General features: G+C 35.0%; 1 protein-coding gene across 2 annotated transcripts in view; it reads left to right on the top strand.

Annotated features, from left to right (window-relative positions):
* The window catches only part of atrnl1a (attractin-like 1a), a 431,550-nt gene that overhangs the window by 207,683 nt on the left and 205,744 nt on the right, over positions 1-18,123 (top strand). For both annotated transcript variants that reach the window (XM_056471227.1, XM_056471228.1), the window contains exons 23-25: positions 3,572-3,666; positions 5,225-5,303; positions 9,485-9,642. In XM_056471227.1, the coding sequence (XP_056327202.1) occupies positions 3,572-3,666; positions 5,225-5,303; positions 9,485-9,642 (332 nt within the window). The remainder of the gene's footprint in view (positions 1-3,571; positions 3,667-5,224; positions 5,304-9,484; positions 9,643-18,123) is intronic.

Genomic DNA, 18,123 nt, shown 5'->3' with positions numbered 1-18,123 from the left:
AGGTGTTCCAAAATTGAGGATGATAACGTTTATGGTGGAAGACATTAAATAAAATACCTAGATCCCATTTGCCAGGGATGGCTTTCTGTTATTGCTTTCATTTCAGACCTCTGAACCTGGAAATGAAATGATGTTCTGCAGAATGTTTAGAGCAAAATATACTTTGGCTTGATGAGACTGTTATTTGAGATTCCTGTAATGGCTTTATTGAATTATGTATTGTAAATAGACGTGTGCATTTTGTAACCAGAACACAGCATAATGCAGCAATGAGGTTGTGATCAGAACATACTCTCTTGGCTTCTTATACATGTTTTGATGTATTAGATGATGGTGAAAATATTCAAGAGTTCAAGAAAGGTTAATGACCTCATATGTTAATCATTTCATTTCTCTGAAATAGAATAGTAGCACATGTTTTCATACAATGTTCACTGGAATAAATTACCACAAAATAACCATGTTATTTAGTGTTTCCTGATTTCTCTCATGGGAAAGTGGATTTAATAACTAAATATGTGCAATTAATTAGATTATTATAAGCAAATGAAAGAAAAAATCTTGGAAGAAATAGAACATTTTTGTGAATTGTTATTTATTTTTGTTTCATATTTGTGTTGTGCTTTGTGAAATCTTTGACACATGCACGCCCCCTCCCCCCTACACACACACAAACAAAACCACACTATCATAAGCCGCATTTCCACTGTCGAGCCAGTGCCAGCCAGGGCTTTTATTGGGGTGGGCCAATCGCCCGGGAGGTTGAGCAGTGAGGCTGAAATCATGTAGCGTTTCCACTGTCAGGCCAATAACTCGCATCGCAGCATGCAAACCCCGCCCCTAGAACACCTCACGAATCAAACGTCACACAACCCACCCAGTTCAGCACAAGATAAAGCACACCAGCGCATCATCACGAAACTTTGATGGACACAACCGAAACAAGCAAACACGTTACTGTACAGCATTACATTATATGTCTATACACATAGGCCTTTGTATTTTCATTCATTATATTCGTTTAATCACCGACCCGACAGTTGGCATCGTATATCGAGTGGTCTCGCCACTAACGGAGGGATGACACAGCGCACCATCCATAATATAAAACCACTGAATTGATCTGTTACTAACTCAGTATAAAACGTTTAACATCCTTATTTTGCGAGAACGGCATATCCACACTGATTCTCCCCAAAGCATGATTTAATTAATATCATCATATCCAAACACTTTATAAAAAATATTTCAAAACTCCTTCATTGTTTATTGTTTTTAGAAAATATCTCAAATCTTTTTTTCAGACTTGTAAAATGAAAGTTCAAAATGGCTTTCAACGGTTTAATTTATTTGTATTGTAAATACCCAAATTGTTATAGCTTTTGTTTATTTTATTTTAGTTTATTTATTCAATTAGTTTTTATTATATCGGATATTTGTAATTCTTTAAATGATTTCAGTATCCTATAGCTTATTTTATCTAGATCTATGGCACTACAAAAGTGGACACATAATTTGTAAAGTTTTATGTCTTTCTGTTGTATTCATATTTTGTATTATCTCCTAAATACATTTTAAAAAGTAAGAAGCCGCTCGCAGCAATGACAAAGCTGTGATTGTAACGCTCTTTCACCCAGTCTCTCACACACATATACATGCATCTAAACGCGCATGTTTCATGCACAAACAAACCTTTTAAACTTGACAAAAACTCTCGACAACTGAAGGTTACTGGCTGCTTTGTCTTTAATGTTGTGTAAAGATTATATTGCGTTATTGAAACACCAAGGAGGACGAAGCAAAGAAATATCACTTATAAATTAATACCACTTTAATTATTATTTCATGCAACAGCCTTAAATTTAAAAGGGAAGCATAAGGGCGATCTTAAGCAAAAGACCCCCAGCCCATAAGGTGTTTTATGGAATATCTTAAACTGACCAGTAGTTTTTCTGCCCCCTTTTTTTTTGGCACATGTACTTGTGCGTGATGGAAAAACTAGTGTAATGACAGCAGCACACCATATTGCAAACACCGCCTCTGCTTTCACTGCGCCCCGAAGCCCCAGCTGGCTCACTTATGTCCGAGATATTCGGTGGGCCGAAAAAGGCTGGCCCAGAGAAAGCCCTGCTTTGGCCCGACCAAGCCCCGGAAGTGACTATAGAAACGTGACTTGCCCTGGCTCACTTGCTTTAGGCGCAACAGTAAAAACAGCTATTGTGTGAATAAAAAAAAAAATCATAAAAAAAACAGACCAACTGCTCACAAATTCCTTTTATTTAAAAATATCTAGCTCCTGATGAGTGTTTATTTTAGCCCCTACATGCAATCATGTAAGTGAACACAGATGCACACTCAAAAGTATTCATCACAGCAGGAAGTCTAAGAGAGTGGGCAATAACAGTTGTAAGTGTCCTCTCAAGCACCATAGACATAAATACATGAATATAATACTACTTAAAACAGCCAGCCTATTGATCTTCATTTTAGATTTTCTGCTCTTATTTGTCCCAATTCATAATGCAGAAAAAACTCTCTGAAGTTTACCAAAGACCCTCATGGGATAAACATAGCTTTGCTGTATACCTGAGGCAAGAAAAATAAGAGAAAGCGCAAGATAACCAGCAAAAATCTCAGTATTTCTGTGACGGCAGAGGGTACAGAGTGGTCAGAGGAAGAGATAAGCTGAAGAGGGCTGCTTTGATCTGATCTGCGGTAATTCTTCATCTCTCTGTGGTTGTGGAATGAACACGGCTATTTGTTGAACCTAATATCCTTTAGTTTCGCTCGCTTTCTGTGAACATTTCCCAATCTGCTATGGTTTCGTCTGAATTTGTTACGTCATGCATGGATATGCAGAGATAAATATCTTATGAACAAGGCCTGGAAGTTTTTCTTTGGATTGGTATGGTGTCAGAGACTGTTCAATTAATTTCGTGAGTTTGCAGCTGTTCATTTTGAGGTCTAAAGTTTGAAATTGATGTTCAAAGTCGATTATCTACGTCTCTAATCATTTAATAGAAAATTCCTATGGAAAACACTTCAAATGACTTATTGTGAAGTGCTTCTAATCTATAAAAGGTTCTGCCAATTTCTGAAAGGTCATAAATGATAACTAGAATCCAGTGAGAGTCTCTTTTTTTAAATATTTTTTGTGCAATATTGTCAATGACAGTTCAGTATTTTCTTCCATCGGCAGAGTTGATATTAATTTTGACCTGCTGGACAATCAAATCAATCCTCTGCCTTCCTCTGTCTGTTGCTATTTAATCATATGCCGTCTTCACAATTGAATCGGACAAGGTGACCTTTAGTTGCTCGTGCAGATGTGAGCTGTCAAAAAGTCCTTCATATCATATCAAACGCTTTTCTCTAAACCAGACTTTGTGTTTGACTTTGAGGGAAAGCTGTGATTGCCATGATGTTTTGATTTAGGCATGATGTGAACATGAAGACTTGTTCCAAACAGTCACCTTAACATGTTAGCTAATCTGAGGATGTTCATGCTGAAATTGTTTGACTTATTTCTAAATACTTTTTCAGATCTCTGTTTTTTCTTTCACTTCACTAGATAATCTACTGATAGACTACCAGTTTACCTTCAGTCTGCTTCAGGAAGACGATCAGCACTACACTGGTATTAACTTCATGGCAAATCCAGAAGAGGTCAGTGAATTTACGGATAATTAAGGAACAAGCTTTTAAACTATTTGTATTGGATTTTGTTCCCAAATAGCATCTTTGCAACAACAGCTTTTGTGTCCTAAAAAGACAATGACAAGATGTTTTTTTTTTTTTTTTTTGAGCACACTGGATGCTAAAGTAATATGTGACAACATAATTACAGCCAGTCATTTGATAGTTACTGTACTTTACCCTTTAATTAGGAAAATAAAATGAGTTAAGCTTGTAAACAAAATTGCACAGTAGGTTAATGAACAGACAGATTGATGGATGGATGCATGTATTGATGGATGGATAGATGGACTGATGCACTGATGAATGGATGGGTAAATGGATGAACTGATGCACAGATGGATTGATGATAGATGGATGGATGGATGGATGGTCGGACAGACGAATGGTTGAACTGCAGAGATAGAAGGATGAATGGACTGATGCACAGATGGACTGATGGATGGATGAATGGATGGACAGAATGGAATGGGTGGATGGACTGATGGATAGATGGACGGACTGATGCACAGGTGGATTGATGAATGGACTAATGCACAGATGGATTAATGGATGATGGATGGACAGTCAGACAGATGAATGGATGGACGGACTGCACAGGTGGATGCATGAATGGACTAATGCACAGATGGATTAATAGATGATGGATGGACAGACAGACGGACGGATGGATGGACGGATTGATGCACAGGTGGATATATAGATAGATAGATAGATAGATAGATAGATAGATAGATAGATAGATAGATAGATAGATAGATAGATAGATAGTGAGATAGATGGATGGGTGGATAGATGGAAGGGTGGATGGACGAATGGTTGGACTGATGCACAGGTGGATGTATGAATGGACTGATACACAGATGGGTGGATGGACAGATGCACAGGTGGATTGATGATAGATAAACAGACAGAGAGACAGACAGATGGATAGATGGATGGGTAGATGGATGGACAGATGGATGGACTGATGCACAGGTGGATTGATGATAGATAAACAGACAGAGACAGACATATGGATAGATGGATGGACTGATGCACAGATAGATGGATGGACAAATGGTTGGACTGATGCACAGATGGATGGATGAATGGACTGATGCACAGGTAGATTGATGATAGATAGATAAACAGACAGAGAGACAGATAGATAGATGGATGAAAGAATGGATGGATGGACAGATGGAGAGATGGATGGATGAATGGATGGATGGTTGGACTGATGCACAGATGGATGGATAAAAGGACTAATGCACAAATAGTCTAGAGGATGGATGAATGGATGGACAGAAGGATGGATTGATGTATGGATGGATGGACTGATGCACAGATGGACTGATGAATGGATGGACAGAGAGCAATTGCTGGATGGAGGGTTGGACTGATGCACAGATGGATGGATGATTGGACTGATGGATGGATGGATGAACAGACGGATGGATGGATGTTATCCACATTATTGTTATTATGGTAAAAATACAGTATATTCTGTGTTACAAATCTTTTGTTTATGTTGTTTGTCTTCCAGACCAATAAGAACCTCGATATGTCAATTAATGCATCAAACAATTTCAACCTCAACATCACATGGTCCATCGGTTCAACAGGTAAAGTATTTCATGTTAAAATAAAGAAATCCCAAAAGACTGAATGACTTTGTAAAATAGTTTAAGCTGTATAGGCCTGCTGTGTGAAGCCATTTGTCAGGGCATTCATAAAATGCTTTTTGATTTCAATTAAGATACACAGACACTGCTCTTGCACAGGCAAATGCCTAAGCGGACTAGTTTTTCATTTAGTTGCTGTTTGAATAAAGCTGTAGGACAAGCAGATATGTGGAGAAGTGTTATAGATTGCCCTATAGACACAGATAAAGCAGACTCCCTGTGGTCACTGCAGTAATTCAGATATAGTGCTCGAGTGTAACAGTCATTGTCATGAGAGCACATTTATAGAAATATTGAAGACTGAGCTAAAAAAAAAATGGTTAATGGAATTTTACATATTGCATTGTGATAAATTGCTGATAAGTAAAAGTTATCTTAATGGAACAGTCACTTTATGGGTCATCAGGGATACATTAGTGTAGACTGACTGACGTTCATGTTCATTTGCGGTTGAAGATTTACTGTATTATGATAGAGCATGTACGTCGTAAAACTGATTTCTTGAACTTGTAAATCTCTTGAATTACGATTTGTTACTTGCAACTTAAAAGTGTCTTCAGTTCAGTGTGCTACTTTTTTGCAACGTTAAATTTGGTAGTAATTTCAAAAGGAGCTAAAAACTAGCAAAAAGACAAGCAGAAAAAAAAAATGTTTTTACTCACCATGGTGTTGTTCTAATACCCTACGGTCTTACTCATGTTTTTTGAAGCACAATAAGAGAATTTTTAAAAATGGTCTTGCTCAAATGTGAGTATTTGATGGTACTGAATAGCAAGCAGCATTAAATTTTAATAAAGGGTTGAAAAAATCTTGCTGAATGGTGCCATGTGCCATATTTTTCATGGCTTCTGCAAGTCTGTGTTGTAACAGTTGGTACGTTGGTCTCTTACTTCGTGAGGTTGTATTAGTGCTACAATTCACTGAAAAAAGGAGGCAAAGGAAAATATGAATATCTATCAAAATAAGAAATTATCTTCATTTTTTTCTAATTTTCATTTAATATTCAACTCTATGTAGAAATTTTGCTTTATTTTTCTTGGCATTATATTTGTGCATATTTAAATTTTTTAAACTTCTGGTCCCTGGGGTCTTTTTGACCCACAAATGCTAACATTTGTTAAGACTTTGCACTACGTTCAACACTAGATATTAGAGCTGCACGATTCTGGCTAAAATGATAATCATGATTTTATATGCTTGGAATAAAGATCACAGTTTTCTCATGATTCTGTAGATGTAAAATAAAGGTTAATATGAGTAGGTTATTATTAATGTTGGTATTTCTCAAACATATGGTAAGATAAATAATAATAATATTACGGCTACAGTATGTGTAGGTTTAGTATTGGCTAAAATGATACATTTTGTAAAGACTTGGAATTGTGGACTTGAATAGACTTTAAATTTGTCCTAGTCGTTAATGCTTGGTAAAGTGATGGCATTAGAATACAACTATTCATAACTCTGAAGTTGAATTATGTTTGAGACACTTGCTTGCAATCTGTCATTGACAACATTATTTAGACCATTTTTTCTTGGTAAATCGAGACATTTGTCATTATCAAAATAACTCCTGCATTATATAGGCTAGAGTAGTTATACTGACACTGTTAAGCATTTCTCACCCACAACACTGTGTTCGCTATAAAAGAAAAAAAAAAAAGATTGTCGTAACCATAACTCTAAAATGCAATATGATCATTTAAATGATGTGCACACTTTTAATTTTACTTTCACTGCTGAGTGCAGTTCATGTCATGGCTGCCATCATTATAAGCAAAAAAAAAAAAAAAAAAACATACATGCACATCATACTTCCCACGTGGCTCCCAAACAATCACTCTGTGCGACAAACTGAATGTTATTTACAACTTTATTATCTGTTATTTACAGCCTATGCAGGTTCTGTTCTTTAAAGTAGACATCATTCACAAACGTCTTCTCTGTGATAAAACACACAGCTCATGGTCAGCTCACGTGTGATTTCATGGCCGCGAATAAAGGATTACATGAATACAGAAATGACAATTTTTTGGGTGAAAAATACCTTAATTAAACAGTAGGTGACTCTTTCAACACCATTTGGAGGTGCCCTGAGCAACGTATATAAAACACCGTCAAGACTTGTGTGACCATCTTTATGCTTCTCTCCTGACCCTAATATAATTGGCTGAATCGTAGAAATGCTGAATTAAGATCATGAGGAGGGTCGAATCGAGATCGTGATCTTTTTTCTATTATTCGTGCAGCCCTACTAGATATAAAAAAACTGGCATGCTATCTTAATTTTATTTTAATACATAAAAAAGTCATATTCATGGACTTTTGGGATCTCTGGATACTTTGTTTTGAAATGGCCAAAATTCATCATCAAAATCAGAAACTAGACAGAAATGAAGTGGTACACTTCCAGCAAAGCTGGAAAACAAGTCATATAATAGAAGCTCAGGTATAACGGTGATCAGCCGTGGCCTAATGGTTACAAATGTCACAGATTCAAGTCCTGGCACAGGCAGGAGTTATAATTGAGGGGAGTGAATAACCAGCACTCACACCACCCTCAATACCACAGCTAAGGTGATTCCCTTGAGCAAGGCAACAAATGCCAAACTTGTACATTGTACAAGTGCCAAACTTGTCTTGTACATTTTCATTTAGTTACAACATCAAAGGCACACAGCTGTTTCAAAGAGCATAGAATCACCAAAAGGCGACACTCTAGTGCGATTTGGGAAACAGCCACTAGATGGCGGGGCCGCCATTTTGGAATGAAAATTCCAATAGAACAACAGCATATTATAAGGCTGGAAAATAAACTATTACAAAGTGCTGAGGATTGTGATAGTAAGTGTTGTATTGTCGTCTTTCAGGTTGTATCTCAGCTTTAATGCGCTTTTTAAATAAATAAATAAATAAAAAACAAAGATTGCTTGCCATCGCGACAGCAATGAGATCTAATGGACAGCCGATCGCTTTCACTCCAAAATGGCGGAATGGCGGGGCTGTTGCTGGGCGCTTCTGTTGCAATGGAATGTTCTATTGAGTGTCTCCTTTTGGTCATTTTAAGCTCTTTGGCTGTTTTCAGGAGAAAATGTTTTATTTTTTACAAATAATGTTTTTTGTAATCATCATAATTATTAGTATTATTATATATGCTGTTGATATCAAAAATAATTAAAATTTTCTGTGTATAGGTGTTTCCCAGTGATGGGTTGCAGCTGGAAGGGCATCCGCTGTGTAAAACATATGCTGGTTCATTCCACTGTGGCAACCCCTGATTAATAAAGAGTCTAAGCCAAAAAAAAAAAAATGAATGAAAGAAAGGAAGTTAGCCGTTCATTCCACTGTGGCAACCACTGATTAATAAAAGGACTAAGCCGAAAAGAAAATAAATAAATGAATGAATGAATGAATGAATGAATGAATGAATGAATGCTACAAAGTTTCTCGTTGAGACCATCAATAAACTACCCTAAATGAGTACCAGAGAGGGGATAATTTACTGAAAGAATGTAACTCTGTGCTTTTCTCTCACAAAACAACTTTAATACTTATTGATCATGATGATACATTAAGGTTTAATGAAACAAAACTGTCGGTCACCAGAAACTAAACATGATTTAAACATTAATCCACAGCCTCACCAAAAAGTCCTAAATGGGCATGCAACAGTCTGCGCTACTTAACCATTGACTTCTACCACCGAAGGCCAAGGTTTTGTCTTTTTTTCTACTGAGGAATGATGATTAGGAAATTTACCCCATTTTGTTTTTCCTTTTTTGGTTCAAAATCAAAAGATGTTCATGCGTCAGTTGAACAACACCATCAATGCATAATGACTGATTTTTAAAATTAATTTATTTAATTTTGGTTAAACTACTTGTTTAACTATTTAAACATTTAAAAAGACATTTTAAATGTTTTATTTGTATGACACTTTCACCATTGGTCATGCTGTCATTCAAGTTCAGCTCTTTGTAGTAATAAAATAGATCTGCATTACTCAGATGTTGTGAAGTTGAAGGGTTGATCAGAATAATAGGCCATATTTAATTTTGCAGAGTGTTTTGTATGCAAGCATTGTTGTTGGCTGACACTGTGTTTTTTTATTGTCCCTGCAGCAGGTACGATCTCCGGGGAGGAATTCCCTATAGTGTCCAAGACTAACATCAAAGAGTACAGAGACAGTTTCTCCTGCGAGACCTTCTCCTTTCTTGCAAATCCCAATATCACTTTCCATGTGTATGTCAGCAACTTCTCATGGCCAGTCAAAATACAGGTAAGATCAACTGCTACCTTGGGTGTATGCTTCATATATTCAGTCTAAAATGCCCTGTGTTTCAAGGTTGCATTGTTGTTGATGAGACTAAAATCAAAGACTAAAACTATTAACTAAGACTATTAACAAAAATAATGCTGATTTTCAGAATTAGGCAATCATTCTCTGGCAGAAAATCTGACCTGTGGCTTTAAGTAACTAGATTGTGCTTTTACTGATAACCACTTTATATATGAATAAATATAAAACTCTTTCTAACGTTACTTCAGTTGCCAAAGAAAATCAAACAAGCGTGTTTAACTATATTATCTTCAATATTTAAAAGTTTGTCAGAATTTTCTTACTTTAATTCATGCTGCATTTTACATGTTTTTTTTAGTTCAGTGTCCTAACAGTTTCACTTTTGCTTCGAAGTGTCACTTGCGCACTCTCCACAAACACACAGGAATTATCAAAAACATCTTACTTATTCACAAACACTTCAATGGCTGTAGGAATAACACTCAGGAGTATCCGCTTGTTAAGTGTGATGTCATGCTAAGTGGCTTCTGGGTCTAAATGCACTATCAAGTTATATGGGGAGACTCATCGAATGGTAAAAATAAACATTTCCAAAGCACTGAAATACTTTCAAAAATCGATATCAATATATAGATCCATGCCTAATATCCGATGGCCAGAAATTGATGCATTTTTTTATAAATTGTTACAATTTTGGTATTTGTGATGTGACAAGTCTAGAGACTGATGTGTACACCATGATTTTAAATAAAATTTACTTTAATGTGTGATAGGACTAAAAAGTGGCCATAAATGAATATTTTCTCAATTCAAATGAGTAGTGGCTTAGACCCGGAAACAGTGTGCCCACGCGTCACTGATAGATCTCAATTTAACAAGCGGATAAATACACAAGACATGATTAACTAATGACAAACAAACAGGGGAGTGAGCACAGGTGAAACCAATGAATGCTAATGAAGGCGGGAAAACAGAACAAAGGAATCACATGATACAACAAAAGAGCACATGTAACATATGACAGGGAGAAACAGAATCCTAACACTAAGTTAATGTAAACAAAACTGCTTTAGTCAGGGCTTCTTTGGACCTAGGTCTGATATCATGTTTTATGTAGTCTTATGAGCATTTTATTTAGACTTATACCTAGTGTTGGGAAAGTTACTTTTGAAAGTAGTGCATTACAATATTGAGTTACTCCCCCAAAAAGTAACTAATTGCATTACTTATTTACTTTTTATGGAAAGTAATGCGTTGCGTTACTTTTGAGTTACTTTTGCATTACTTTTCTTAACCGGCCTGAGGTTTGATCTCTTTCAGAACTTGCAGGTGTTTTTTCACCTTTTTAATAGAGAAGCTCTGCAGTTAACAACCACCTATAGAACCTACACCTTTAATTTAATTTACACAGTAAAGACTGCAATAAAGCCTAAGAGTTCTAAAGAAATAATTTATTAAGGCAAAAACAGATTTTAAACCTTTAAAATGTTAAATAACAAAATGAACAGGAAGACGATAAAAAAATCCACAAATCAAAATAAATCTTTGAGTTTTATTAAATAAATTGGTTCACGTGGTCTTAACAAATGTGTGTTTCATTTCCCAAAAGAGAAAAAAATCTTACTATAGTACAAACTGAAGTCTCACAGTAATGTTAGACAGTGGCTGCACCGCCTCAACTCGAATTAATTGTTTTGCAAGGAGAACGTGAACTGATGTCAATCACAGCTGAAAGTGGGGTGCGGGTGTAAGTCTCCGGCCTGCTATTGTTTCTGTTTTTGTCTGTAGTGATGACGGGGGATTCGTGAATGAATCGTTTGTTTTAATTTTAATTTAATTGTTTTACTAGTTTGTTTTAAAACGGTTTGCGTCTTTAGAACATGCCGGATACGCCCTCCTACTCTAAACAAACCCAAATCAGTTAGTAGAACAGTTACTCAGTCAGTAGATTCAGTTAGTAGAACAGTACACTGACTCATCTGCTGTGTCAAAAGACACGCGATAATGATGATGTGTTCGAGACGACCGCCTGTTCTCTCGCACCACGCTCTCTCTTTCATTGAGTGTGGGATTCAATCTAAGGTAATTTTTATTACACTATATATTTTGTTAAAGCAAGGTAAAAAGTATTTTTTTTTAAGTAACTCAAATAATATTACTTATTTTTAAAAGTAATGCGTTATATTACTCCTTACTTTGGAAAAGTAATATTATTACATAACGTGTGTTACTTATAACGTGTTACCCTCAACACTACATATATATAATATTTTCTGCATACGTTATATTAATTAATTCATTCATTTTCTTTTGCTTAGTCTTGATCTATACACAATGACTTATGTGATATGCTTATAAGCCATTGTGTATGTATTTGTTTGAGTTTAAAAAGTGCAAAGTTTAGTTTCAGCTCTCATTATTAGAGTGCCTTTTGTTAGATTTTATAACTGATATCATGTTTTACCCTAATCTGATGAGCTTTTTTATTTGAATTCATCATATATGATGAATGATAAAGTTGTAAAATGATTAAATTTTTCTTCATGTTGTGTGACTTTGATCAAAACAGCATCATGATCATCAATACCTTCATCACCACAACAAATTACTGTAAATATCACCCATGAAATTTGTTTTTGATTTCAAGTCAGGCTTTCTAAGCCCTCGTATCCAAATAGGGCGGTGAGCGTAAACCATAAGTTTAATGATCCGTGAGTCTTTGCGCTCATCAATTATTTTGGAGTGCATTAGAAAAGCGCTGGCAAACCGTACTAAATATCTTCATTCTCTCAGAATTCTCATCTATGAACTGAACTATTTTTAAATTCTTGTGCTTTTCAGTGTTTATGTCATTCTCTGATTAGGTTATCCAGAGAAATGTGTTTTAGCTGGTAAAATATTATATTTTTCAGAGTATTTGTTACTGTTTTTTGTGCTTATGGTGACCTATCGCATAAATCCTACAGTACATTCATGATATTACACAATTTTAGGCATTGAAAAGGCACTACCAATCTTTTCAAAAGTTCATTTATTAATGAAAAGACTTTTACGAAGAGTCTTCAATTCTTTTATGAAGACTCTTATGCTCAGGAGGCTGCAATTATTTGTATATTTTTCAAAACAGTAAAATCTTGAAATATTATTCATTCATTCATTTTCCTTCAGCTTAGTCCTTTTATTCATCAGGGGTCACCACAGAGGAATGAACTGCCAAGGTATCCATCATATTTTCCAGTTTTACACAGCGGATGCTCTTCCAGCTGCAACCCAGTACTGGGAAACATCCATACACTCTTATATTTACAAACACATAGACTGCAGCTGATTTAGTTTATTTAATTCACCTATAGCGCATGTCTTTGGACTGTGGGGGAAACGCACACAGACATGGGGAGAACATGTAGACTACACACAGAAATGCCAACTGACTCAGCCCGGACTCGAACCAGTGACCTTCCTGCTGTGATGCGACAGTGTTAACCACTGAGCCACCATGTCGCCTTGAACTATTATTACATTTATTATTATTATTATTTTTGTTTAATATATTGTGAACTTATTTTAATGCTTTGATGGCAAAGCAGATTTTTTTCAGCAGTTTCAGCAGTCATTCTACAGTCTTTAGTAACACAATTCTTTAAAATTCAGACAGATTAGGGCAAAATTATTAGCCCTCCTTTGAATTTTTTTTAAAGTGGTGTTTAACAGACCAATAAAATCTTCGAAGTCCTATTGTGTATATCTTTTTTTATTTATTCTGGAGTGTTATTTCTTTTAGTTTGGCTTGAATTAGTTTGAAATTAGTTATGGTTAGTTCAATTTAATCAGTTTTTTTAATGAAAAGTATGTATGTGTGTATATATATATATGTATATATGTATGTGTATATATATATGTATATATATGTATATGTATATATATATATATATATATATATATATATATATATATATATATATATATATATTTAAGGTCAGTATTATTAGTCCCTTTAAGAATTTCTTTTCAATTGGCTACAGAACAAACCACTGTTGTCTAATGACTTGCCTAATTATTATAACATTCCAAGTTAAACTAATACCAGTTGAAGCTGAATACTAATATCTTGCAACTAGTTAGTTATTTTTACTATTATTATTAACTAGTAACCAGTTAAACAATATTTACTGTCAATGTGGCAACGAATAGCAAAATACATTAGTTACAAGAAATCGGTTATTAAAATATGTTATGTCGGTTATTATTGGTTATTTTATCTATGTTAAACAGCTATTGGGTTAGCTTTTTTCAATATGGATAATAATCTGTCTTCAACTATTTAGACATGCAGTGTTTGAAGTTATCATAACATTTCTTCCTAATTTCAAATCTGTATTTTTTACACTTTTCTTTAAACATTTCTCAAAACATGGCACCTTATTTGTTATTTTATTGTTTTTATTGTGATCCTTTGAAATAGAAATTATCTTATTGATCCCAGACATTCAGAGGCATATATTTCTAGCTCTTTATTTTGTCCTGTTTCCACCTTTACTCAAATAGTGTGGGCCTGAATTAGAGTAGTTACTGAGCCCTATAACTCCAAGATCTATTCACTTTAAAATGTATGCCCCCAATACTGCTGCAAACTCTGCTTTTGCCTTTCTGCTTTGCGTTCCACAATAACCGTGGAGGTCCAGAACAGGTGGTGCTGCTTATAATGAGTCAGTGAGTAAACCATCGCAGTCATCAGTCTTCCCAGCAACCCTCAGTCAGACCATGCTGTGCCCTATGAGAGAGTGCAACTGCACCGTGGTCTGTTAGTATCAGCTCTCTATTGATTGTGGCTGTGAATCATTCCCATTAATGCAGTTTTACCATAGCCACATATAGATGAGAGTGTAACACGAGCCTTTAATTGTCCTCATCAGGACCACAGTCATCTATAGACTGATCTGAGTAACCGGAGAAGAACCCACTCTGACCTTCATCGCGGCTGATGGACATCCAGTCAAGCTGCTTTCAAAATAAAATCATCCATCCCTCCGATTTATTGGCCTATTTGGTGCATAAAGAGAAAATAATATTTCCCCCTGCCAGCCAGAGTGAGCGAAGTTTTGTCTTTCTTTTAAATGACTGCTTTATCGACTGGAGAGAGAGATTAAACTGTTTTTTTTTTCTTCAACATATTTCAGCTTTTGTTTATAGTGTTATTACAATACTGGTATTTCTCATTTTTCTATAAAACCTTAAAAAATACAAAAAAGATACTTGGTTTAAAAAAAAACAATGTTTAATACAATGCAGAAATATAACCACAACATTAAGTACTGAACAGTTTAAATTCAAACGTCTTATTTTCTTCATTTGTCAGAGTTAACCTCATGCCTTAAGATTAAGGTTTTTTACTATTGGTCCAGTCAAATTTTCACTTTACCCGCCACTTTCACTCTCCCATCACAGCTGACACCCAGCTGACACTGCTAGTTGGAGAAGGGTCTGGCTGCAGATTTGCACTTGCACTTTCAGGCTTGCATTCTCAGGCTTGCACTCTCAGGCACCCACGCTTCCTCTGCAAGTGACGTCATTTACAATTGACACCTGCACTCTCCTGTCACGTCAATTGCAATCGACACAAATAAACCAGAAGTAAGTTTCCAGTTCGTTTGCGTTGCTAGTGATGACGTTGTCAAATAATTCTAAGTACGTAAGTTGTATACCATGACAGATACCCCCCCCCCCACCCCGGAAAAGCTGTTTGTGTAGTCATATGATTATAATGCTTTAAAATAACTTTACCAAAGCAGGCTACTATTAACATTTATACCAGCAAAGCTTATTATTTATTTATATATACTATCGGGTCTAAATATACACAGAGTATTATGAAAACAAAAACACCAATGCAAATTTGAGTTGTAGCATTACAACTAACGGATACACATTATGAACTCACAGCAATGATTCTTGAACGACTTGGGAAACAATTTTTTATTCAGCAGGTCCCATATAGATTGCAAATAGGAATGCAGATTTCGATACAAGTGATGTGGCAGGAGAGTGCAGAGCTCAGTTGCATGAAAGTCCTTAACCAAAAAATTCCCCAAGAACAAATAAAAAAATTAAAAAAAACCCAAAAGGAATTTAGGGCTGCCTAATCAGCTCCCTTAAATGAACAAATGACACTTAAAATGCAAGCATTCTCACCCAAATAAAAATGTTTTAGATGACAGACTGTAGATAAATAATTTAATAGAACGATTTAATAAATAAACTAATATATACGTGCCTGCGCAGGAGTGCATCCATATGAAATCGTAGTTTCAGTGCAGCTTCAAAAGTCTCTACATTATCCCGGCCCAGTTTTATCTTCCAAACATAATATAGAGATCGTCTAGACTCGCTTAATGGAAAGAAAACGGCACAGATGATGTGCACTGCAGAGCTGTTTTAAGGCAAGTGTTCGTGGTTCGTTACGATCTGTTTACATAACTATAGCAACTGCAGCGCCTGTAGCTGTATGTTGAAAAAAGGCACTTCGGTAAGAGTAATGAAATTCATTACCTCAGGGATTTTTCCCCTTCAGGGACACCCTTATGTTAAATTACTGAAGGACTTTCATGCAAGCGGGCACAGGTGTCGATTGTAAATGACGTCACTTGCAGAGGAAGTGCGGTTGCCTGAGAGTGCAAGTCCGAGACTGCAAACCAGCAAGTGCAAGTGCAAATCTGCAGACAGACTCTATTGGCTTGTTGTTTTAAGCACTGCTATGTTCTAATAAATGAAGCTATTTAGCCAATAATATAGGCCACATAACTAATATATTTCTCAATTCTTAAGTCTGATTTTAATATTACAGAAGAAGCTTTAATGAACACAAATGTAATAGCCTGATGATATAATAAATGAGCAACTTACAACCAATAAAGCTTAAATAGACAGAACAAATAAACTGATTAAAACAATACTTAACTTTTATTCATGTAGGTTTAACAGTGGTTTTGTCTTTAGTTCTTGATGGCAGCTGTTTCTTTTCCTCAACTTTTTACTTTGATTTTGACAGTATTCTGTTTTAAAGACTTGTATTCTGACATTATTTGAAATAGTTTTAGTATATTCATTAAAGAGTAAGAAAATATTGTAATTTTGATACTTTAGACAACTTTTTGATTATGAAATCTCATTCTCATTCTATTTTTCTCTTGTACCTCTCGTCTGTCAATGAAAGCTATATGTGGTTCATAGAGTGAGTGCTTTATGTAGTTTCATACTGCATGGGGATATTTATTTATTTATTTATTTATGCATGTTTGCATGTACAGTTGAAGTCAAAATTATTAGCCCTCCTGTGAATTTCTTTGTCTTTTTCAATTATTTTCAAAATTATGATTAACAGAGCAAGGATTTTTTCACAGTATTTCCTATAATATTTTTTCTTCTGAAGAAAGCTTATTTGTTTTATGTCGGCCGGAATAAAAGCAGTTTTATATATTAAAAAAAATCATGTTCAAATCATAATCAATGTTATTAGCTCTCATAAGCAATATTTTTTTTCAGTTACTAGAAATGGAGTATATGCACAGCTAGTGTTCTTCCCATAAACTTCAGGTGAACTTTATATGACTTTTAAAAATTTTATACAGTTCCTTTCATAGCATTAATGCTGTAATGTAATTAAATATAATCAGTCAAATAGACTTGAGCATTCATTTAGTTGTTCAAGTGTAAAACGAGATTAAAAAAAGCTGTTTACATACACGCACCGTCAGCATCAGCAGGCTAGCACAGAAACTCCATTGAAAATACTGAGGTAAAATTAATTTTCATATTTTAAAGACTGAAAACAATTTGCTTATTTTTTTAAAGTTAAGTGGTTATAAACAATTTATTTGGGCTGAATTTAAACAAATTAAGTTGAACATTACTATATTGTATTAGTTTGTTTGAATGAAGCACATATAAATTGTTTGCATAATTTTCTCAGTGTGGCGTGGAAAAGGTAATGTAATGCAGTGCTTTTTGTACATTTTGAAATCCACTTTATATCGTATACTAATCAGACAGTGAGGATTGTTGATTTTTAAAGAAAACCGATGCTGATTTTGTAATGATTTTGTAAGTGTTTGACCCAGGTTTACTGAAAAATTAAAAGTCCTTCTGCATACTTCTGTGTATACCCTATTAGTTATTAAAACTATTATGTTTAGACATGTGAAAAAAAAAACAGAAACAGAAATTGGGGAAAAAATATACAAGGGGGCTAATAATTCAGACTTCAGCCACACACACACACACACACACACACACACACACTAATATTCTGATAACATTTCTTCCGTATTTTTAAAATTAGTTTTTGCAGATGTTTTTATTTGTTGAGATCGAAAATCTGGGTTATGCCACCAAATATTGTTTTCTTAAATTTCCTGAAGTTAAAATGAAGTTCTTGCAACACAGGCTCATTCTTAAAACGTACCC

The sequence above is a fragment of the Danio aesculapii genome, chromosome 13 (assembly GCF_903798145.1).
Source record: "Danio aesculapii chromosome 13, fDanAes4.1, whole genome shotgun sequence".
NCBI lineage: Eukaryota > Metazoa > Chordata > Actinopteri > Cypriniformes > Danionidae > Danio > Danio aesculapii.
The sequence above is the reverse complement of the archived record's forward strand: the minus strand, read 5'-3'. Positions and strand labels throughout refer to the sequence as shown.